This window comes from Crinia signifera, chromosome 5 (genome assembly GCF_055691185.1).
Source record: "Crinia signifera chromosome 5, ASM5569118v1, whole genome shotgun sequence".
NCBI lineage: Eukaryota > Metazoa > Chordata > Amphibia > Anura > Myobatrachidae > Crinia > Crinia signifera.
This window is the reverse complement of record NC_139221.1, coordinates 317,496,974-317,522,327: the sequence shown is the minus strand read 5'-3', so window position 1 is coordinate 317,522,327 and position 25,354 is coordinate 317,496,974. Positions and strand designations below refer to the sequence as shown.

Here is a 25,354-nt window from a genome sequence, read left to right as displayed (position 1 = left end):
TTCTAAGCTCACATTCTCCCACCTCATGCTAAGGCTCCTGTCTCTTCCTCCTGGCAGCTACACTCTGGTCTATTGCAATGTTTGAGGGCTCAGATCCACACACACACACAGCAAAGTTGGTAGAAGAAGCTGCTCAGACCGGGCATTTGCAGCAGCTCTTCTTTGTCCCTTACACTGATGCGGTGGCAGCTCTATTGATCATATTATATACCAGTCCTATTGTCATAATTTAAGGGACTTGCCAAGAGGAGGGGGGTTTCTGTGCAACAGTGGAGAATTTTGGCATCCCATCAACCACTTTTTTAAGTGTATTCCATAAAATTATAGGCATTAATTGATTGGATGCCATTACTTAATGGGATGACAAAATTCTCTACCGGCTCACTTCTCCAGTCTTTTCACTGCTTCATGCCATACATCTACATAGGTTGTGTTTGATACAGTAGTAGATCAATAGTGCCAGATGTACTAAGAATTGAAAAGTGATAAAGTCGAGAGTGGTAAGGTTTCAGCCAATCAGATCCTAACTGCTATGTTACAGGCTGTGATTGAAATGTGTCAGTTAGCAGCTGTTTGGCCCATGCTTTATCACTCTCTACTATATCACTTTCCAAGGCTTAGTGAGCCTGGCTCTCTAAGTTTAACAGTGTAAACAAGTTGAAGCCATATTGTGTTAATTATAAGCTGAGTCAGTATCAGACTTAAAGATACTCTGAAATGCTGAAGATAATTGTCACATTAAAAGTGGAAATGTGTTTATTGTGTAAATTCATGGCAATGAAGCCGCTTCCATGGAAATGGATGGTGGCTTCTTTTGTTAACAAAATTGAGCGCAGCAAAGTTCCTTGACATATGCAGTGGTCTTCTCCAGATACATCAAGGGGATACCTAATATTTCTGAGTAACCTCAAAAATAGATGTTTTGGGTGGTTTGCCACAAATATTTGTTTTTAAATGGGCTCCAACATCTCTCCAAGATGATAATAGTTATTATTCCAAAATGGCCCCAACATTCTATGGTCCATGCAAGTACTAGTAGACACTAACAGAAGATAGATAACGTTCCAAGAACAGGTAAGGAGGGGACAGCCAGGACTTTGGGTCCCATTCAGACCTGATCGCCAGGCTATGAGTTTTCGGACCTTAGCGATCAGATAAACACCACCCCACACCACCCCGCAGGAGTGAAAACCCGCCCATGTGCTCGGCTGTGAAAAGAGGGGGAAATTCATTCAACCATCAAATTAATTTCCCCCAACCCCCATGTGCAGCGCCATGTAAGCCGAGACTTACTTGGTGCTAAGATGGCTGTGGGGAGATCAGGAACCGATGTCAGCATCCCTCCCTCCTAATAACCAGGAGCTGCCTGCATTTTCTGGGGTACTCCCTACTGCCTGTCAATCAATTTGCCTATGACCAATGATGGCTAGCCATTGTTGTCTGTGATCGCAATTACGGCTGGCGCATGTGCACTGTGTACCACGTGCATGCGGTCCTTTGATAATCCCTCAGGCTGCAAATTCGCAGCCCAGCGAATTTGTCTGAATTCAGCGGGTGCTCAGAGTTACTCTCCATGTGAAGCACCAAGGGGGTTATTCCGGTTGGTTTGCAAAAGCAAACTCCTACTTTCATGTTACATCTGCCCCACCGGCAGGGCAGCATGGTTTTTTTTCCCATTACAGAGAGATTTTGCTTTGGCAAGCATACCTGAATTAGGCTCCTGATGTATAAATGTTTTAGAAAGTAAGTGTTTGATAATACAGATACAATTCAGTAAATGTTAAATTGTCCATTATACAAGATAATTTCCTTCCAATTCGGAACTAGCACATTATAACGTTCCAATAACAACGATGACTTCCAGTAACCTGTTCTGCTTTTAAGCACTACACCACCAGACTCGATCAGATCATCCAGCCGGAGAGAGAGGTTGGTGAAGCTGATTCATTAGTGAAGTTACTGTTGCATGGTAAGGAGAACACAAATGCCTATTACATCCAAACCATTTGCCTTTCTGTGTGAACCTTGTAACTTTATTCTACAGGAAACTGATATATAAAACTCCTACTGTGGTACAATTATGAACTTTTAGTCATAGACTTGTGATCATGATTTTTGTACAAATTCCTAAGTAGTTAGAGTAATACAGTATGCGGCACTGTGCAGTATATAACAATCCGTTATTCATTTATAGAACTAGTAAGCATAATTTGCAAGTTATCTAATAAAGAAGAGCCAGCACTCAGTAAAGCATTATGCAGAAGCTTTAGAAGACTATAAGAAGCTATATATAACAGTGTTATACTTTCTGGGAAATAGTTGCTTTTCAGATGCAGGATTCATTTAGGCTGAGAATACATCAATGCCCCTCCCCTGCAGCAATGACCCTCCCTTGCAGAACTCCAGACTACATGCGTGGGAAGCTCAGGGGAGGAGCCTTAGCATGTACCCAGGCTGATGATTGGCTGAAGTACTGGGAAATCTAGGAACATTGGAAATGGAAAACAGCGCATACCCAGTAAATATAACTTATATAAAACTATCATTATTTAGCTGTAGGTGTTTAATATAATATAGAAAAACTCTATGCACATCAATGTATATTAGTTGAATTAAAGGACAGTTAATGAGCGGAATGGCTGACACTAGAGAATAGCTTTCACTCAATGTTTTAGCATGTGTTAATGCAATGTTCATCATATCACATTATTTCATGGCATGCTAACATTTTATATATGTAGCAAGTGTGAGGCCGGTTTCACACACTCCGGCTCCTGCCGGACAGTGAAATCCCGCACGGCCAGGGAGCCGTGTCGCACACATTAGTTGAGAATGGACACTACTGTGTCCATTCACACGGGACTGCCACGGCCCGGCCTCACGGTTGAAGCCGGATCCCGCCACTGGAAGGGACGGCTGCCGGGCTGTGGCCATCCCCTCCATGATAAACTACTGTGTGCTGCACGGCTTCCTGGCCGTACGGGTTTTCGCCGCCCGGCAGGAGCGGGAGCGTGTGAAATAGCCCTTATATGTCACAATGTTGAATGTCACATATTTACCAAGTAACAACTTGCATTGGTGGTGCAAAGCGGTGGTGGATACTATGCAAGGGCTTTCTGGAACTTGTAGTTGCACACATTAAAGCTATGCTAACATTTATTTTACACATTAGCCTGACCACCACCACCCAGGCGGGTCGGAAGACAAACCAGAGCTACAGTATTCAGCAGGTTCCTAGGGAGGGGCAGCACCATGTGTGGAATGTGTAGCCGTTAGTCAGCAGGTCTCGGCTGCGGTACAGTGTCACAGTGAGTCTGCCCATTACAGAGCACAGTGACTCTGTGAGTTGTTTAGTGTGTCAGTCTCAGAGCCAGCGCAATGTCAGATGGTGCATCAAATGCTTCTGCATATAGGATAATAGAGCTGCCAAATGAGATTTACCAAAGCTTGATAAAGTACTGACCAATCAGCTCCTGTCATTTTTCAAACACAGCCTGTAAACTGACAATTCCAAGCTGATTGGTTGGTCATTTATTTTCTCTCTCCAAGATTAGATTTTTCCCATTGTGCGTTATGGTAATGAAAATGTGATGTAATTTCAATGCTTTATACACCTATAATTAAATAACAGTATAGTCAGCGCCGGTGGTTGTGCACGCCAGAATGCGGCAACACTTGAATTGCTCCATTAGGCTACATCTAGTGGCCGTATCATGCAAAATACTTTAATCCCCCCAGAGAGGTGAGGACATACTTGCCTACTCCCGAAATAGGCAGGAGGCTCCTGAATATCGGTTGGCACTCTCATTCACCCGGAAAAGTGGGCAAGTCTCTAGCATCCAACTGCCACCTGCTGCTCACTGAACAAAACTCCGGTGGGGCAATGACACGATTCATGTTAAATTGCGTCATTGTAGCCCCGCCCCATATTTAGCAGTGCCTGATGTATTGGCATTGTAAAGTGGAGGAGGGGCTGCAATAAAGAAATCACTTCTCGATGCTCTCAGACCGCCCCCTATTTATCGCCACGTCCCCTCCCCCTGCTGTGTTATAGAATAGTGATCCAACAGTAGGATCTGTGCTGTTCTTCTCTAAGAAATAATAACCTCTATTTGTGCAGGAATGTCATCTGGAATCAGGCAAAACAAAAAGTACTCACTGCGCCTAAGTGGATTTCTTTGAACTTTGTCACAGATGTAAGTGGCATTTCTCAGGTACCAGGAATAGTACTGTGTACAGTGCCTAGAGATTCAGTAAACAGTGTAAGTTTGGATCTGAGAACTCAACGACCATTTAAAAAAAAAAACAGTAATTATAAAATAATTAAAACAAAATAAAAAGCAAATCAATAATCCTAATTTGGGATTATTAAAAAGTTTTTATTAATGCACAGCCAGAATAATATACATGTTCTACTATAAAATAAAATGGTAATAATTTGTACTAACGTGTATATTCTGTGTATTTTATTTTTATTATTTTCCAAGACTATTCTAAAAAAAAAAAATCATAATTGTTTTTCCCATTTTAACCAATGACCTGACCAATCAGTTGCCTCATACACATTGGGCCTTATTCTGATCGGAGCGGCCAAACGTGCGTACGTTCGCTATTAACGTACGCTATCCGCACGCGGCCGTTGGGGTTAAGTCCACCCACAACTCAGCCGCATACGTACGGCCAGAAACAACGTCGAAGGGGAGTGGCGTACAAATGTGCGTACGCCAACGTACACGGACGGGCCAGCCCTTACACTCCGACAACTGGCGTACAACTGAGCGTACACCACCGTTTACGGACGTCTCTCGTCCGTCTTCCCACCGACTTCTTGCGGCTATCTGAGCGTACGCAAGCTTGCACGGACGGGTCCCTATTGTTTTCAATAGAAAAGTCAGCTTATGGCACCGCTCGTGAGAGTGAGCGTACGTCCGTGCACGCTGACATACCCTTTACATATATGGACCTGCAAATCTTGCCTTTCAACTATAATTATGAAAATTAATTAATTGATTGAATTAATTAATGTGCTAAATAGTGGCCATGGGATTAAAACATTGCTGAAACATCCTTTGTAGGTGTTAGATGTGGTTTATGTTATTGTATCATAAATACAAAACCTATGTTTGTATTAGAGTGAACACGTTGACACATGTCGACTTGTGTCGATTGAGTGTGCTACTGTGTAAAGTCTATGAAAGCACGTAGTGAATGTGTATAACTGTTTAACAAATACCTACCTTTGCATATATAAGCAGGTCTTACAAAGATTCTTACCTTAAATTAAACAAACCTTTAAATGTAGAGAAGTATAGAAAGATAAGCTTCCAATGTGTTTGAGTGCTGTGTGTGGCTTGCAGGTAGTGAAATCATGGTTTGGACTTAATAGACTGCAGCATTGGTTATTACATTCAGGTGTATGTGTTTGGTAGTAATCCGCGTAAATTAGCTAACCCAGGCGCACGCTGGCATGCGGTATCTGTAGGGGTGGTTTGAGATGGCGGTTGGCGGCCGCCTGTTTTGTGTCCGAAATGAACGGTGCTTTAGTCGATCGTGCGGTAGTAGCACCGCTCATTTTTGGTGCACACCCCCGTGTACGCCCATATTTACGCCCATTTTCCCTCATTATTTCGGCCGCTCCCCTCATCACGCCCCTATGCCGCCCCCAATGCCCGTACACTCGCGTACAGGTTTTTTCGCACGTAGAGACCCGTCCGTGAGCGTTGTGGAGTGTTCGCGCCTGCGCATTAGCGAATGTACGCATGCGCAGATCATTAAAAACCCCGGGACGTGCGCGTACGGCCCGGCCGCTCCAACCAGAATAAGGCCCTATGTACTTATGGGGCAGGAAATTTGAACAATTCAGAGTGTATGGCTGGTTGTATCCTATAGAACCATTATTTGTCTTGGTGTGGAAGGATATACATCATCATGGCAATGGCTGTCCAATAGCCGGTAGCCTATCTGGGTGATACTGTAGGTCGATAGTGTCTAGATATACAGTCAAGAGGTCAACACCAAAATGTCATGCGCAAAGGTTCAACACAGTCATTGAAAAAAGGTCGCCATACATTGTTGACATTCTCAAAAGGTCAACACTTGCAAAAGGTCGACGTGGCAATGGATGACACATGAAGAGTTTTTCATGATTGTTTTTTAATTTTCTTTTAGATTTTTTCATACTTTTACATCCAAGTGGAAAACAGTAAAGCCAGACACCTGGGCCGAAGCATGGCAAGTGAAGCGAGCCACGCAAGGGTCCGTGCTACACTAATTGGAGGACCACATACTGAGGGGTCGACATTGACACCAAAAAAAAAAAACAGAAAACCCCACGTCTGCATTTTCATGTGTTGATCAATTCCATTTCGTCATTTGTCTTTTGTTGACATTTTGTTACTATCAATATTGTGCGTGTTGACCTTTTGGTGTCGACCTATTGACTGTCTATCTAGACACTGTCGACACTTTCATCCGGATTATAATCGTATTACGCTATAGCAGGACAAGTCAGACATAATGTTTGTACCTCTGGTTCTTGTGTCTTGAATACTTTTCTTGTCTAGCACAGAGACACTGCTGGAAGAACCTACAGAGTTCCATAACGCACGAGTTTACTTTTGGAACGAGAGGCGGGACAGAGGCCGCAGCCCCCATTAGCTTGGTCTGCCGACATCCTGAAAGAAGACAGCTCACAAGTAGTGGGGCGAAGGATTAAAGCAAAATATTCCAGATGAAGAACAGTAATGAAGACGCAGAATTTTATTCCGTGGAGGGAAATGTTTTCATTAGTTTTAGCTTACTAACATTTTTCTCCGTGCCTATGTAGACAAACAAAGCACAATATCCACACACAGCTAATAAAGGTTCTACCAATAGATATTGACTACTTAACAATGAAATACCGGGATACATATGGGTGACCGGGGGACAAGATGCCGGCATTCAGAATACAGACACTGGCATCCCAATGTAAGTAATTCCAGCAGGGGTCAGGAAAATATACTTACCTTGCCCATGCCCCCCCCCCCCCCCATCCCCTGTACCCCACCCCCTACACATGCTATACTGTCATTGGGTCGGTAGGTGGAGAATATAGAATATAACAGTGTGCCGGGCATAGTGAAGCACCAAGCCTGAAGCATGGGGTGCGCAGCGCGCCATGAGAGGGGACGCGGTACACTTTGACGGTGTCCATGTCGACTATGTTGACATTCGGGACAAAAAAATGTGAAAACTTTCAACACTCACACAGCATATATACATATACATACACAGGGCGGATCCAGAACAAAATGACAGGGGGGCCCCATGACAGGGGAAAGTGTGTGTGTTTATGTGGAGGGGGGGGAATATTTGCGTTGACTGCTGCCTGAAGCTCTGTGTAGATACCCTGTTTCTTGGGACTTGAGTGTCGAATATGCCATCTCATTAATCCCAAGGAATTAAGGAAATATATGGAGGGAGAAAGAAAGAGAGAGGGAGGGAGAAAGAGGGGCGGGGGAGGAGAGATGGACGGGAGAATGACATAGACAAGGAAAGAGAGAGAGAGACAAATACGCAGGGGAAGAGACGGGAGACAGAGAGAGAGAGAGAGAGCAATACACAGAGAGCAAGACAGTGGGAGAGAGCAAGACAGTGGGAGAGAGAAGTGGGGAGAGAGAGAGAGAAGTGAAGAGAAAAAGAGTGGGAAGGGAGAGAAAGAAAGAAAGAAAGAGAGAGAGGAGACACAGGGGCAGATTTATTAAACTAGGTGAAGTGATGAAGTGTCTGGTTTTTATCCCCGGCCAATCAGCTCCTAACTATGAAGTTACAGACTTGGTTTGAAAAATGACAGGTAGGAGCTGATTGGCCGGTGATAAAAACCAAACACTTTATCACTTCACCGAGCTTAATAAATCTACCCCACAATATTTAAGTGCAACACACAGAAAAATTGTCCAGAAAAAGCATGTAATGTATTGTGCTGGTCTTCCTATGGCAAAAATATAATGAAAATGACTTCACTTTTTAAGCAACAAAACACGCACGCGCACACACACACACACACAAAAAAAAAAACAATGATATCTAAGCGCATCATAACATGGGAATATACAACAAGTACAGAATTCAGCAGTCAGCGGAAACAAAATTTATATTAATTTAGGAAATGGTTCAATTGTCCCACACAGGAAAAAAAAAGAGAAAAATGCAGGTGCACCGGCTATTCAGAATAAACATAATAAACCCTGCAATATAACAACATATGAATGGTTGTTGGGACTATATTTTCTGGCCACAATTATGCTAAGCACCTCAGTTTGATTCTATGTTATACATATGTTGTATTTCTGAATGTATTATAATAATTCTGATTAGCAGTGTATAGTACTTAGACTGTGCACCTGCATTTTCTCTTTTTTTTGTGTGGAATTAAGTCTCAGCATAGAAGAACCTCTTATTCTGTTTATAAATCATGTGAGATAATGACCACAATCATAAGCCCTTATTCAGATCTGATCGTAGTACAAATTTGTTCTCAAAATAGGCAAAACCATGTGCACTGCAGGTGGGGCAGATGTAACATGTGCAGAGAGAGTTAGATTTGGGTGAGTTATTTTGTTTCTGTACAGGGTAAATACTGGCTGCGTTATTTTTACACTGCAATTTAGATTTCAGTTTCAACACACCCCACCCAAATGTAACTCTCTCTGCACATGTTACATCTGCCCCACCTGCAGTGCAAATGGTTTTGCCCATTTTGAGAACAAATTTGTACTGAGATCAGATCTGAATAAGGGCCATAGTGCCCTACAGAGTTTAAATAGACACAGGGGGTGAAATGTAATAGGGTGTGAGAATCAGAAAGTGATAGATTTTGGGAGAGTTTTTTCCATTTTTTTAAAGCGGCAATCAAAAAATAACAGAAGAGGAGCATAGTGACTGAAGAGGAGTGGAGAGGGTTAAACATCATTGTGGGTATCAGTTGACATACAGTATAATCCAATAGGGACGCAGAGATGGAAAGGGTAGTTTTGTTCATAACGAATAGCTGTTGGTGGAGTCAGCTTCTTTTTCCTTTGTCTTACCACCCTCCTTCACCTTTTTTTTCCGGTTGATGGGGTAACTTTTGCATTAGCTGTTTGGCGGGAAAGAACGGCAGATTACCTGTTTTAGGTAATTTATAGATGATCATTAATTGATTAGTTGTGGTTTGGTGCGCTCACTTTTGTTGACTGTGTATATCTACTACTGGACCACCGAAACGGGGGCTGAGACACCACCCGGACAGGTGGGTAGTCAGGATAGAAGGTTGAGTGGATACCATTTGTTTGGTTAGCTTGTTTGGTATGAATGATGTAGTTCTGTAGATGGGGGTAGGAGTTTAGCCGTTCTTTCTTTGCCCCCATTATTTAATCCCTTTATTTACAGATATTTAAGTTCAGAGTTTATTGAAATAAATCAGCTAACATTCTCTGCCAAACCTACTGTAATGCCGTGTTCACACTGAGTATGTGAACTACACAGCATTTTCCCGGCATTTAAATGCCGGAAGTGGCGGCAATGGACCCCCGTTCTCACTGCAAGGCAAATCCCCGGGTGAAGCAGTTCTACCCGGTAATTTGCCTTTTAACACAGGTTTTTGTGCAGTGTCAACGGGTCAACCCGTGTCTGCATACCCGGATCTCAAAAACGGGTAGAAAGAAGGGTTTTACCCATGTATGAGATCCGGGTATGCAGACAGTTCACACTGCAAAAACCTGTGTTAAAAGGCAAATTACCGGGTCGACCCGGGAATTTGCCGGCAGTGAGAACGGAGTATTAGTCTCTTCATTTTAGGTAATGTCATAGTGTTTATGTAGTGTTTCATGCACATGGGCCCTTATTCTGATTGAGTCGGACGGCTGCGTGTTTGGTCGGACGGCTGATGTTTTGTGTTTGCGCATGTGCAGAGGCGTTTCTGCGCATGTGCGAACGCCACGCAAGTCCGAATACGGCGTGAATTCTATACAGAAAACTATCGGTCAGAACAATCCGAACAGGGGGTGGAGAGGGGCATGAAGGGCTGTTTGGGCATTGAAAACGCCCAAACGCTGGGTGTACGTATGGTAATCCGGCCGTGATGCACGTGTGGGGGGCGGACAGCTGACATAGCCGAATGCCAGCTGTCCGCCCATATCCCTGCTTTCATACGGAGAAATATCCGAGTGGTCTGGAGCACTCGGAGCTGTCTGACCACTCGGTCCATCATTCGATGGTTGGCGACCATCGGAGGAAGGGGGAGGCTCCCACAGATGGGGGAGTTGTTCACATGAAACATCCACTCGCGATCTGTTCGCTCTGCGTCTTACCGCATTCGGACGATGTGAGCGATCCGTACGGTAGGCAGGGCTAAGAACACTAGGTGGTTGTCCGAAAATACGCATCCATCCGAGTCAACTAGAATAAGGGCCTTGTTCATTCATCAGCCGTTAGCATGTTTGGTGTTTTTACCGCAGGTGACATATAATTCCATTCAAATTACTTCCCAAATGATTTGGAATGTCCAATATATTTTTTGTACACTCTGGGGGAAATTTAAAGCGGCAATCATTTACACTGCAAAACCAGTTTGATTTTGCAGTGTAAATGATTGCCGCTTTAAAAAAGGCTGTAGATTTCTTACCAAATCTCTCACTTTCTGAATCTCTCATCCTATTACATTTCACCCTCTGTGTCCATATAGTTGGGCGTCACTTAAATGAGGAACCACTAGTAGTTACTTTTAATATTTGTTGTGCTAGTGATGTCCATTTGAGCATCTAGATACATGTTCAGAATAAGTCACCACGGCGGCACGCCTCATTTTTTTGTAGCGCACGGTTTGATGCATATTTTTTTCTACAGTTTAAATAGCAGCCCGAGCGAATGCCCGCCGCACCTCCGCCGCGTGAGTACGCTTACACATCCCCTCGCATGCGGCAGCACACGTGAAAAATCATTTGATGGTCGCACAGGGGTCTGCACATGCGCATATACGACCATGCAAAACAAGGCCGAATGCAGCCCCGCCCGAGTGGGCCCGTATCAGGCCCATAGTATTCATTTTTCTCGATCCTAACGTCTTTAATGACAGCAATCATCTAGAGTCACCAGAGCCGGAACATTGTCACAAAATGAGGTAACCAATAACAATAAAAGGGAATCACAAAGTGCTGCTCATTCTGAGCAACTGGGCAAAACCATGCTGCACTACAGGGGGGCAGATGTAACATGTGCAGAGAGAGTAAAGCCCAACACACATTACCCGATCCCTGCCAACTTGCCGATGCCGGGCGCGAGGGGGCCGGCAGTGGGGGGGGGAGCGGAAGTCATGCTGCAGTATGTCCATCGTTAACGAGGACCTCCCTCGTCTGAACATGCAGGACTAGGGAGGGGGTTGTTAATTACGTACATGCGTTAATGATACTGAGTGTACACACTAGGCAATATTGTTCACATTATCTCTTAGAAAGACCTTTGTGAACAATATCTCCTAATGTATATGGGGCTTTAGATTTGGGCTGGATGTGTTCAAACTCAAATCTATATTTCAATGTAAATATGAAGCGGTCTAATATATTTGTTGGCTACATGCAAAAGCAGGCAGTATGTTGCATCTGCCCCACCTGCAGTGCAGCATGGTTTTGTCCATTTTGAGAAAAAAAATGGTCCCTACATGGCATAATATGTATAAGGGGCTCAACTGTGGTGTAACATGTATAAGTGAATCTACTGTGAATTAGAGGGTGAGCGCTGGTGTCATGTGATGTTAACCGCCTGCCCCGAGCATGCTATGCCACGTCTGCGTGCGTATGGGAACACCCAGAGTTTTTACGGGGATGCCCATAAAATGCTGGGCATTCCCCTGCTACTGGCCCTACCTTCCAAGAGCAAACGGCTCAGGGGATGTGAAAGTCGTTAAAGCCGTTCGCTCCAAACACTGGGGACAGGGCCGAATTCAGACCAAACGAACGGGTCTGAATCGACCCCAATGTGTACATAGCATTAAATGTATATGGGGCTCCACATGGCATAATGTGTATAAAGGGGCTCTACTGTGGTGTAACATGTATAAGTGGCTCTAGCAGTGCCATCCTTCACCATTTGGCTTAATTGGCAGTTGCCCAGGGGCCTAAGGACTCTAGAGGCCTACCCCAATGGAGAAGACGGTACTGCCCCGGGGAGCTGCTGCGGCGGCGGCAGGTGGTGGGGATCCGAGCGGCGGCGGCTGGGAGCATGTAGCTCTATTTGCCAGGTAGGAAGCGCTGGTGATTTTGAAAAGACTGGGCGTACGGCCAATCAGCATCTGGACAGTCTTTTTAAAATCAGCAGCGCTTCCCATCTGCCACCCAGCAAATAGTGCTCTCATCCGCCGCCCAGCAAATAGCGCTACAACAAGCTCCCAGCCCCACTGCACGGATCGCCGCTGCTGCTGCCACACATAGGTGGGGGGGGGGGGTTGTGGGGGGATAGCTCAAATTATTTTGCCCAGGGGCCCGCTCTAGTGTTAAGACAGCCCTGGGCTCTAGTGTGGTGTAATTTGTATAAGTGGTTCTACTGGTGTATAAAAAAAAAAGCAGCTCTACTGTTGTGTAATTTGCATAGTGTATAAGAGGCTCTTCTGTGTTGCATAACATATATAAGGGATGCTACTATGTGGCATAATGTGTGAATGGGGGTGCTACTGTGTGGTATAACATGCATAAGGGGTACTACTGGGTTGCCAAACATTTATAAGGGGTTCTACTCTACGGTGTATTGGGACCAGAAGACACTAAAGTGCAGTACAATGTGTCGCAAGTTTATGCCGCTGCTCCATTCCTTAGTAACCAGCCAGCTCCTTGACGCTTTTCAGCAGTTGACCAATGAATGTTATTGAAGTTAGTAATACTGTAGGAATAAAATCAGGCACAGATTACATGATTTTAGTTGTTTTTAGCCATTTTAAAAAAACACAGATCCAAAACCAAAACACATGAGGGTGGTTTCGAGAAACCAGAACCAAACCAAAACATGAAAATGAATCCAGATCCAAAACCAAAACACATGGGTCAATGTACATCTATAGTTTTCAATGCAGAATTTTGTAGTGATGGAATAAAGTGTTTGTAAAGTGACAATGGAGGACATTTAATAGGAGAATCAGAAAGTGAGAGATTTGGTCAGAAATCTCCCGGGTTTTTTTTTAAAGCGGCAATCATTTACACTGCAAAACCAGTTTGATTTTGCAGTGTAAATGATTGCCGATTTAAAAAAAAATGGAGATTTCTTACCAAATCTCTCATTTTCTGAATCTCTCATCCTATTAAATTTCGCCCAATATCTTTTTTTTTCTAGTATGACACACTTCAGATTCCAGGTAATGTGATACGGAAGGTCATGCAGTCTTCGGTGGTCTTAATTAGGATGTGCTGAAAAGCACCTTCGATGTTTGATTCTGACAACTTAATACCGACTCATGGAACATATGGACAAATTATACATTGGTCCCTTCCACTGACAGACATAGCTTTGTCTAGCGTCTGTTCTCAACGAGAATAAAAGTCGCCTTTGTCAAGCTGAACATGGGGACGTTACACAAGTAATTTACCACATTCTTCCCGGTTTAATCATTTGTTCTACAAGCTAAGTTGCAAATTTGGGTACTTATGTATTATCTGGGCTCCCATGTTAAATGCACCCCATTTTTTTCATACCCCTACTATCCAACTACGCATGGAGTTGATTTTATATAGTGTGGCGAGCGCAGCGAGCCCCGCGAGGGGACGCGGTCTCATAAGAAAAACGGGAGCCCAGATATTACATAAGTACCCAAATTTGTTTACATTTTTAAGGGGTAAAAAATGCCCCCAAAAACTGTCCAAGCCAAAAATATAATTTTCTTTTTCTATTCTTGAAAATTAATATTCTGGCTGAAATATTAATATGTTAAACATTTCCCCTCCACACCCAGAACAATCTGCAGGTATTTGTAAGATAGGATGCAAAGGTCAGTGGCGGCAGTAACTCATTGGCAAGATGTTTTCAATAAAGATCAGTCAAAGGCCAGGTCATATTCATCAGACAATTATTTTAGCGAAAAGGGCGAGCTTCATTTAATCTTCATGTGTCAAATATGTTGTGATATCACAAAAGGACAACAGAATGACATTATTCAAATATTCCTGGGACAGTTTGAGTGACCTTTTTTCAGATGGAATAATTGGACAACTTTAGATGCATGAATGTTTTCGAATTGCTGGGAAGCACAGTGACACAGTGACATCACTAGCTGTCCCTCTTATGCAGCAGCAGAACCAGGCAGTCAGAATGTGCAGAGAACAGTATGCAATGCAGGCAGACACACGGGAGTGTGTTCATGTTAGCACAGCCGCAGCTAGACAAATGTACTTTTATTGGTCGCTGGTGCCCCAGACATTGACCGTATTTTCATTAGAACCTTCAGCAAGTCTCTGCTCCAAGCACAGGGAGTACAAGAATTTCAATCAATTTATTTAAAATAAAAAAATATATAACTTTTAAAAGAACTTGTTCAGTGGTTGCACCTTCATTTCAATTTGTACTACAAGGGCTAAAACAGAACAATAAAATATTTGAATAAACCATTCATTGGGATGCAGTCATTATACCGACGCTGGCACCACTACTACCAACGGGAGACCGGAACAGTAATCCTGAAATCTATTACATCTATTATGCTGCCAGCACCGGAATACCAACTGTCGGGATGCCGAATGGTAAGAATGTGACAGCATGTGCCCGGGGAAGGGGGCTTAGGTTTAGGCAAAAGTGGGGGGGTTGGTGGGGCTTAGGGTTAGGCTGCAGTGGGTGTGAGGTTATGATTGTGCTGTGGGGAGGGTTAGGGTTAGAGGGAGGGTTAGACTGTGGGGTGTAGGGGGCTAGGTTTAGGCAGTTGGCTACCGAGGTTAGCGTTAGACCGCTGGAAGGGAGGGCTAGCGTTAAGGCAAGGGCAATTAATTTGGCATTCAAAATATCTATAACCTGACGTGCTCTCTGGATCCATGGGGCTGCAGAAGGGGGCATGATGATTTTTGGACACCACCAGAGGCACCAGCACTACACTGCACAGCCTGAGGAACCCGGTGTCCTGGTATTGTTGCATGAAATAATGGTAAGGCAGCGATGTCTCACCGCATTGTTGTTATTCCTATTACCTTTTATTCACATGGGATCACAAAGGGTCAGCAGCGCCTCCCAAGGTGCATACACAGAAGCAGTATGAACATAAGAAACGTGGATTACAGCACAGAACATGGCAGGACATGCAGAAGGTGTATAAACATTGCTGCTGCGGCAGTCATAGCACCCACATATGTAGTAGGGTGAGAAAGTGAGAAGAGGGCCCTGCTCATGAGAGCTTGCAGTGTGAAGGAAACGGAACCAGCGCTGCCCGCTTCTCCAGTGGTATTGCTTTGATTTCAGGGGTGTGGATTATTAGATAGATGGTGAATAGATAGACAGCCAATAGGTCTCCCCAAAAAGGTCGATGTGCAAAAATTCCAAAGGGTCAATACGTCAACATGGGTTAATGTGGACATGGTCAAAATGTGGACATGAAAAAGGTAGACACACAAAAAGGTTGACATGAGTTTTTCGCAATTTTTTGGTGTCAATGTCGACAACTGTTGAAATGACTACAACTGGCTGCGCTCGCCATGCTTCAAGCACGGTGCCTCGCTACGTTCGGCGCACTATTATTTTCTCCCTCTATGTCGACATAGCCATTATTATTAAAAAATCACCTTTTCTTGTGTCTGCCTTTTTCGTGTCGACACATTTACATTGTCAACATTTGACCCTGATGACCTATTGCATGTTGACATTTTAGGGTAAAACTATTGACTGTCTATCTATTTTTTAGACACTGTAGATCTATCAACGGGAACCAGAATTACAGAACCAGCTGGATAACTCGCTAACACATTAGCTCCATTTTTGGGCGATTCAGACATGGTGGTCGTCGCCGATGGGAATAGTTCAGAACATTTTCGGTAAGTGGAGACAAAACATTATTTTTCCAACGGATTAATAAGGAACTCAGAGGAAAATGTCTACATAAAAACGTACTTACTTGACTGGGTATAAGACTTTTTGGGACCATTCATAGTGGGTTGAACTTGAGGTAGAAGAACTTCTGTGGGGGGAGAAATTAAATGTTATGTATTGTGAGCATGGCCGCTGATTCAGCAGCCGATATGGTGATTATGCCAGTCGCGTTCTAGTCCGATCACATGCACCAGGAGGACAGCTGGAATCTTGGGCAGCGCTAGAATGGATAAGCAGATAGGCGGACAACGCATAGTCATCATAGATGCTGCTGAATAATGCTGCTTTCAGACCGCATAACTGGCTTTGACCCTGTATTTGAAAACGTTTCCAAAAACGGGTCTGCCAGATAAAACCCCTTTCACACCGCAGCTCTTAAACGGTATATTACCGTTTAAGTGCCGATTTTTTGACACTGGCAGACCCGTTTTTGGAAACTTTCCAAATACAGGGTCAAAGCCAGTTCAGCCTTCAGCCCTCCCCTCCCCTCCCCTCCGTGCAGCTCCCCCCCCCGCGCGCGTGTCGACACCCCCCGCGCGTGTCGACACCCCCCGCGCGTGTCGACACCCCCCGCGCGTGTCGACACCCCCTTCCCCCTACGCGTGTCGACGCCCCCCCCCCCCCCCCCGTGTCGACTTACCCCCGTGCAGCCGGTACCTCCGTTGTGGATCCCGGCACTGCAGTTCTGTATGGTCGGAAGCACTTATGAAAAAAAGTGTCTTTCAGAAAATGGCTGCCCCATAGGAAAACCAGTTTAAAAAAACTGTCTTTCGTATGGGGGCAGCCATTTTCCAAAAGTCACTTTTCTTATAAGAAAAGTGACTTTTGGAAAATGGCTGCCCCCATACGAAAGACAGTTTTTTTAAACTGGTTTTCCTATGGGGCAGCCATTTTCTGAAAGACACTTTTTTTCATAAGTGCTTCCGACCATACAGAACTGCAGTGCCGGGATCCACAACGGAGGTACCGGCTGCACGGGGGTAAGTCGACACGGGGGGGGGGGGCGTCGACACGCGCGGGGGGGTGTCGACACGCGCGGGGGGCGCGGGGCGGCTCCAGTGCTGTGAATATTTAATGAGCGCTCATTAAATATTCACTGTGCTGAATTTAGGACCCAGCTCATTGGCTGGGTCCTAAATACCGTTTCAGAACCCAATTTTGAGCCTAAAATACCGGTTCCGAAACGGGTAGGACCCTGCATTTTAACCGGTTAGAAAAAACGGTATTTTCTAACCGGTTAAGTGGTCCTGCACCTTTCAGACCGCACAGATTACCGTTTTAAAACGGTAAAAAAACGGCAATATACCGTTTACAAAGTGCGGTCTGAAAGGGGCATAAGTGGTCATGGGGCGCCGTTACTATACATTGCTGAAACCTCTAAAAGCCATGTGTTTACTTGAACTTTCTATAAGCTGTTTATACATACAGTACTTCCCTGACCTCCCAGATCCCGCAGGGGGCTCCTGATGTTTGGGGAAGTCCCCCACAGTCCGGGAATAAGTGGATCTCTCACATTCTGCCTGCTTGTTAGTGTAGCAGGAAGAGTTTTGTGTAGGGATGGCCATCAACCATCGATGATTTGAAATAATCGATGGTTTATGGCGGATGACGAACACTTTTGCCATCGATGGGGTAGAACCAGATGGATTCCCTCCATCGATGGCAAAGCAGAACCGATGTTTTGCTTCTTTTTTTCCCCCCAGTGCCGGGACACGGAGCATAGCTCCACCCCCAACACCCACGAAGCCCCGCCCCTGTGTTTTCATTGGCCCACAGGCCAATCACTCAAAAAAAATGAATGACCATCGATAGGTAAAAATATTGATGGTAATCCATTGCATAGTTTAGCAATATCGATGGGCAGCTGCCACATCCCAGGAGAAGGGGCCCATTTAGCATATACAATTTGCAGCTAATTCCCCCCAAATTCTAGTTTTCAGGGTTAGACGCAACTATTAAGAATCCACCAAATGCTTGTAGGAGAGACTGCAGCAGGAATCTTCGATCCCTGCTGCGATCCCCCCTGATCCGCCGATCGCCACATCCCCCATTGGTTTCTATGGGGGATGCAATGCTGCCTGATGTATCAACATCACAACGCATGTCCCTGCCTGGGCTTTTCAGGGTGAGGGGGTGGGGCTAAAGATGCAAATAGCATCATTTAGCCCTGCTCCCTCCCCAAAGACCCACGAATTGCAGGATTTGCAATACGGGGGGGGGGGGGGAGTTGGTGACATCTACATCAGGTCCCGCCCCCGAAGTGCTGCTGACAGTCTCCTCTCTGGGCTGGCTTCTCAAAGTAGGCAACCCTGACTTAGGGGATGAGTAAGACCCATATTTTAAGGGCCAAATTCGGCCCCATCACCAATGCGCGCGCATGTGTTACAATATATACAACTTTTATATACTGTATACAAACTGTATACTGATTTTAATTAGTTAATATAGGGGCTAAATGTAATATTGTGTGAAATACAGAAAGTCATAGATTTTAGGTGATTTTTCCTATTTTTTAAAGCGGCAATCATTTACAATGAAAAAAAAAGGTTGATTTTATAAATGATTGCCGCTTTTAAAAAAAAAGGGGGGAAACTCTCCCAACATTTCTCACTTTTACTCAAAGTTACTTACTTGAAAGGGTGTAAGCATATAAAGATATTTTGGGGCCATCAATTGTGGGTTTAACTTGAGGTAGCAGAGATTCTGTGGGGAAAACGTTTTGTTACATATTGGAATTCTAGTTTTTTTTGGAAAATAATGCAGAAATTCAAAAACACCTAGATTTCAACTGGAGCCCTGGTTAAGGAATTGCAGACTAAGATGGCCATAATTGTGAAGGAGCAGAGGTTTGTATGGTCAATGCAAGACATCGGCCAGGGTAAAGGAGCATTGAAGAAACGCAGAAGATGCCGCACTGGAACACAGAAGACTGGAAGTGGCTGAAGATATAAGACAGAAAGAAGACATAAGACACAGGACTCTAGGATCGCTGAGCCCTGGCAGCAAACACAGACTTTAGTAGCCAGCAGAGTTTAGCCTCCACCAAACTTTAAAAAAAATACTGCTGGAGGGCACTGATAAATTTATTCCTAGGGTAAATAAAATAACAAATGTCAAAAGGAAACCTATGTGACTTAGCAGCAAAGTCAAATTTGAAATAGCGAAAAAAAGGAGGGCATTCAAAACATTTAAACAAGATGGGACACCGAAATCATTTCCAGCATATAAAGAATGTAATAAGAAATTTAAAAATACAACCAAGATGGCTAAATTAGAGACTGAACATAAAACAGCGGCAGATAATGTAGCAAATCTAATCCAAAAAAATGAGACAGTTATATAAACGGCAAATGGTTAAGGAAGGAAAATATTGGCCCACTAAAAAATAAGCAGGGTACCCTGGTAATTGAAGGAAAAGAGAAAGCGGAATTATTCAATTAATTTTTTGCTTCTGTATTTGCAAGGGGAGAATCTTCAGAAGATCTCCCACAGATTAAATGCTCGACACAGTGCCTCATAAAAGGTTATTCATGAAACTAGGTAATTTAGGGTTAGGAGATAAAAAATTTAATTGGATTAAAAACTGGTTGCACAATCGGGGACAGAGAGTGGTGGTAAATGGCATACATTCCAGCTGGGGTAAGGTCCAAAGTGGAGTCCTGCAAGGTTCAATATTGGGACCCATCTTGTTTAATATATTCATTAATGATATTGGAAGTGACATAGTGAGTAAAATTGCAATATTTGCAGATGACACAAAATTGAGTAAGGAAATTAACTCAGGAGAGAATTGGAAATACTACAAAGTGACTTAAATAAACTGGCAAGGTGGGCGGAAAGGTGGAAAATGCATTTTAACATTAAAAAGTAATTAATTATTTGAACAAAAATGAACACGCTACTTATAGGCTAAATGGAGTTATTATAGGAAATTCTGCTGTAGAGAAGGACTTGGGGGTCATCATAGATGAAAAATTGGGTAATAGTGCACACTGCTCAAGTGCAGCAGCAAAAGCAAACCAGACACTGGCATGCATTAAAAGGGGTATGGATTCAAGGGTTGCCAATGTGATAATGCCTCTTTACAAGGAATTGGTGAAACCACACTTGCAATATTGTGTTCAGTTCTGGGCACCGCACCTTAAAAAGGACATAAATTAATTGGAACAGGTACAGAGAAGGGCGACTAAGCTAGTAAAGGTATTGGATCACTAGAATACAAAGATAGATTAACCAGGCTGAATATGTTCTCACTTGAGAAACGGAGGTTGAGAGGTGATATTATTAGTATGTTCAAATACAGGATTAGGAATCATATAGAACTGGGAGATGATTTGTTCACTAACAGGCCTATACTTAGGACACGCGGGCATGTACTGAGGCTCGAGGAAAATACATTTCCGTACTGAATTTAGAAGAGGATTCTTCACCATTAGAGCAGTAACATTCTGGAACTCATTGCCGGTGGGGGGTGATTACAGCAACTACTGTTAATGAATTTAAATCATAACTGGATGCATTTTTGGCCACTAAGGGAATCCTATAGATATGACTTATTCAAGTCAGTAGTTACAAGTTAGATAGGTTGAACTAAATGGACTAACATCTTTTTTCAGCCTTAATTACTATGTATGTTACTATGTATGTAAGAGAGGATCCAGCACTTGGCCAGCTAAAGAGTGACGCCCAACGTTTTTTATGGTAGAAAATATCTCCATCCCTTTGAACAATTTTTTTTGGTACTCTTTACCTAGGACGGCGCCCATCGCGGGCATCGCGGGCATTGCGTCCATCGTATGCACTAAAGTAACGGGTGCGACGCGACCGACGCGATGCATGTTAAATTTTTCAATGGACCCGATTTTTCAGTTCAATGCCTCAATGCCCGCGATTTTGCCATAGGAAACAATGTTAAATGGGCCACAGAGCCCAAATAGGCACCCTTAGCAGTGAAATGCCCCCCACAATTGTTAACGACAGCCCACGATCCACGCGAACCCGAAGCGTGGCGAGCGCAGCGAGCCCGCGAGGGGCGGCGGTACGCGTCCTCCGACCTTTTCATACCCCCACTATCCACGTCGGCGTGGAGTTGAGAATAGAATAGTGTGGCGAGCGCAGCGAGCCACCGAGCCCGAAGCGTGGCGAGTGCAGCGAGCCCCGCGAGGGGACGCGGATACCTTCACAGGTAAACAATTGTCGTTAACAATTGTGGGGGACATTTCACTGCTAAGGGTGCCTATTTGGGCTCTGTGGCCCATTTAACATTGTTTCCTATGGCAAAATCGCGGGCATTGAGGCATTGAACTGAAAAATCGGGTCCATTTAAAAATTTAACATTGATCCCTATGGGAAATCGCGATTTTTTACACCGATGACCGCGATGGACATCGTGGGCGCCGTGCTAGGTAAAGAGTACCTTTTTTATTTATTGTGATTCCCATGCATTGGCACCAGGGCTTAAAGTGGTCCTTGAGAGGTGGTGGAACTCATTTCTCCTGCCACTCCCCCCCCCCCCATCCCCATTAGGTGGAGCACGGGTGAGTGCCAGGGTTTTTGGCACCCCTGCAAACTACAATATTTGAGCACTACCTACAATACTTTATAAAGAGTAAATACAAATAATGCCACACAGTAGCAAAATCATATTCACACTAAACCACATGTAGTGACCCAGGTTCATATTACAACACATAGTAATGCCGCTTATTCACATTATGACACACATTAGTGCCCCTTGTTCCAGTTATGCTACACAGTAGTACTCCGTTTACATGTATGCCACACAGTAGCGTCGCTTACACATAATTTCCACAGTAGTATTGCTCATACACATAATCCAAACAGTAGTAGTAGTGCCAGTTACACTGTCACATCTGTCTCTGTCCCTCTAGCTGATTCCACCCCATTCCCCTCCACTTTAACTACTGATTGGCACAGAGCATGGGGAGAAAGGCTACCCTTTACCCAGACTCGGGCTGGTTGGTGGGGCCTGACAGGGACCTGAGTCAGTATCAGGCAGGGAGAGAGAGGAGACTGTTGATCTCTCCCCTTGTTTGATGTCCCATAATGGTTAGCAGTAGCTTTACTAGGGGTGAGGGGGTTACACTGACCACCCCTCCCAATGGATCCACCTCTTTCAAATGTGCACATACAGTATTTAATTACATTTTTGGGGGAGGATATATTGCCACATCTCCCCTGATTTGGCCCCACCCTCAGGAAATGGTATTCTACAAGATGGGACTTAAGACCACTGTAGACCCCTTGATTAGAATGCCTGTTGATACATAACGTAGTTTAGATAAACTTTTGTCACATTGAGCTATGCAGATTTAATTGAAAGACAAAACAATACAACTTACCCAAAGAGGAATGGGTCCCCGAGGGGTCATTGACCTTCTTTCCATTTGTTAATTGTGACCATGGAACACTTTTTGTACTGAAGTCTTTCTGTTTGTCGAAGGTTTCGCTGTCTGCTCTAAGTGGTGCTATATCCACATTGGTTCCATGATGGGATGGAGAAATGGTTTTCACCAAAGTAGCCACTATTGGGTGTACAGTATCAACATTCCCGGGGGAGACTTTTGTGTAGGACATCCTTACTGAGTGACCTCTTTGCGTACTGGGGAACTGCCCCTCCGATATCGGCATCTTTTCAGTAGCAGAGTTATTAGTACTCTGTAGACTTTGTCCAGCCAACAGGGGCATCATAGTGTAGGGTCTTTGTAACATTTCTAAGGCAGCTATTGTTGTCCAACCTGGCAGTCTCAGTGAAGACCCCTCTTGCGTTTTATGACTCAAAAAGGACACACTATGTTCCTTTAAAGAGTTGTGTGGAAACAAAGATATTTTGTCCGAAGCTTGTTGATGTCCTTTTTGTTCAACCGTTCCTACCAGTGAAGAGGATCTGGTAGGAAAATTTTTATTTTCTTTTGGGGCAACTCCGTGCATCATGGGGGGTAACTGGGAAAGCAGAAAGTTTTGGTCTTTTGATGGAATTTCTTGTGTGGGCAAAATATAAATGTCTTGTTTTTTCCTTGGAATAGTAGAAACAGTGTGTTGTAGAGAGTTGGGTGTAGAAGATATTCTATGAACAGGGTCCTGATGTCCTTTAAAATGTTTGGTGATGGCTCGGTCAGCATCAGGGTTTTCCAGTGCAGAACTTGTAGATGCTGATCGGGAAATTCACAAAGCATTGTACAGTATATTAAATACTTATTTAGTCTAAAGGATTTAGAAAGCAGTTTCTTATAGCACCCATTTCAAAGCTTGTGGGCTTAATTTGCAAGTTAGTTTAAAGATGCGTACACACTGTACAATTTTTTTGACCAATTTGGTTGAAAGACATTTCCATTGAATCCAGTGTCCTGGACGAAAGATGTTGACGAAAGATATTGACGACAGGCGAAAGACAAAAGATCTAGCTACAGTTTATAGGCTCTTTTTGAAAGATATCCAAAGCTTCAATGGAAATGTCTTTCAACCAAATTGGTCAAAAAAATTGTACAGTGTGTATGCACCTTTAGACACATAAACACTGCACAACAATCGGGCAGATTATCATGACTCCTGCAAGACATTTGCCCAAAACAGTGAGCAACATTCATGCACATTTAGTTGAGTGTACATTATCTGTCCGGCACAGTTCATTTAAAAATGTTAGATCGGATGATACTAGCTGTTGGTCTAATCCAGCCAGTGTTCTAATAACTACTGTAATTGGCTGCAGGTTGGTCCAGTCTTGTAAATGTAGTAGTATTCTGATTGGCTACTGCAGAGTTTCCCATTATCTGCCACTACAGTCCAAGTGTTCAGGATATCAATGGTGAAGCTCAGGTGACCTAACTAGTACCCCAGTCAGTTTATTTACGACAAGTATGGATAGACTTAAAATATGTACTGTAATGGCAGAGTTTGGGAAACTCTCGGCTGAAGGTGCGTACACACGGGGGAGATATATTGCTCAGTGTCTCCTTTTCATCAGCGACCAGAGATGGTCGCTGATGAAGGGGAACCTCTGCCGGCGGTCCCGCTCCTGCGACCAGCGATTAGAATGGGGCTGAAAACGGGAGCACGCACCCGACGATTTATAGCCTGGGCATACTCCCATCACTGGCAATATGGTCTCCAGTGACCATATTCCCAGCGATTATAGCCCCTATCGCCCCTGTGTGTACACAGCATTAGACAATATACAGACACCAAGTTGAACAGCGCTAGAGAACTAACAGAAAACAAATGTGTTACTTTTTGTTAATAAAACGTTTTATTTATCATGCAAAATATAAAAATAAATGCGCACACCGGCCGGTGAGACAAAGAATATATGATAAAATAAAATCACGCTTTCAAATGTGACATAAATTCACAATAATAAGAACAATTTAGCAGCAAAGTATCTATAAAATAACTGTAAATTTGGCTTATCCTCCAATATGCAGAATTACTCAGATGAAGACTAGGGCCCTTATTCAGGTTCATTCGTTCGCATGCACACACGCACGCACGCAGTGTTACACTTGATAACAGCACATACGCATCTTGCAGAGTCACGCCTATAGGGCTTGCGAACTCATGCGTTCGCACCCATACTAAAAAGGGTGTGGCCTTTCATTGCATGCAATTAAAACTGCTCGCACGCGCCAACACATTTTCACACGCACATGCACCACAGTGTGCGTGCGAACATGCTCTTGTCCCTAATATATATGTTGCATATGTGACTTGACACATGTCGACTAATGTTGACAGCAGGGCTATTTTTGTGCAGGCTCCAGCAGGAACTGTGGCCCTTATTCTAGCTCACTCTTTCTGACAAAATATTTCTTAGATGGACAAAACCATGAGCACTGCAGGTGAGGCAGGTGTTACTTGTGCAGAGATAATTAGATTTGGGTGGGGTTTTACTTCTGCCTCACCTGCAGTGCACATGGTTTTGTCCATCTAAGAAATATTTTGTCAGAAAGAGTAAGCTAGAATAAGGGCCACAGTTCCTGCTTGAGCCTGCACAAAAATAGCCCTGGTTGACAGTGCAAACATGCTACACATGGCAGAGTGAAAATGTACATAAAGGTCTGTTATATAAGGGCAAGTAATAAATGTGTTAAGTGCATTTGCATTTGTGGCCTACAATTCACCTTACCATAATAATTTAAATGTGTCTGCTAACACTTGTTTGGTTTTGTGATGCAAACTGAAGTGGAGCAGAGTTAAATGATTGTCACAATCAACCAATAATTGGTCACAATGGTGTTCAGGTGCTATTGATTTCCCCATTTCGCTACTG

The 25,354-nt window shown here is 43.9% G+C and overlaps 1 protein-coding gene and 1 long non-coding RNA gene across 4 annotated transcripts in view; one reads left to right on the top strand and one right to left on the bottom strand.

Moving 5' to 3' along the window:
• The window catches only part of LOC146005575 (uncharacterized), a 35,337-nt gene extending 28,429 nt beyond the window's left edge, over nt 1–6,908 (top strand). Inside the window, exons 2-3 of the long non-coding RNA XR_014444028.1 lie at nt 4,121–4,196; nt 6,564–6,908. This is a non-coding gene — a long non-coding RNA (uncharacterized LOC146005575). The remainder of the gene's footprint in view (nt 1–4,120; nt 4,197–6,563) is intronic.
• The window catches only part of LOC146005573 (uncharacterized), a 97,406-nt gene that overhangs the window by 62,853 nt on the left and 9,199 nt on the right, over nt 1–25,354 (bottom strand). For 2 of the 3 annotated variants that reach the window (XM_083144864.1, XM_083144865.1), the window contains exons 8-11: nt 22,431–23,240; nt 16,094–16,156; nt 6,527–6,674; nt 4,160–4,242 (exon numbers count right to left, since the gene is read on the bottom strand). In XM_083144864.1, the coding sequence (XP_083000990.1) occupies nt 4,160–4,242; nt 6,527–6,674; nt 16,094–16,156; nt 22,431–23,240 (1,104 nt within the window). The remainder of the gene's footprint in view (nt 1–4,159; nt 4,243–6,526; nt 6,675–16,093; nt 16,157–22,430; nt 23,241–25,354) is intronic. The other variant, XM_083144866.1, reaches the window with a different exon arrangement.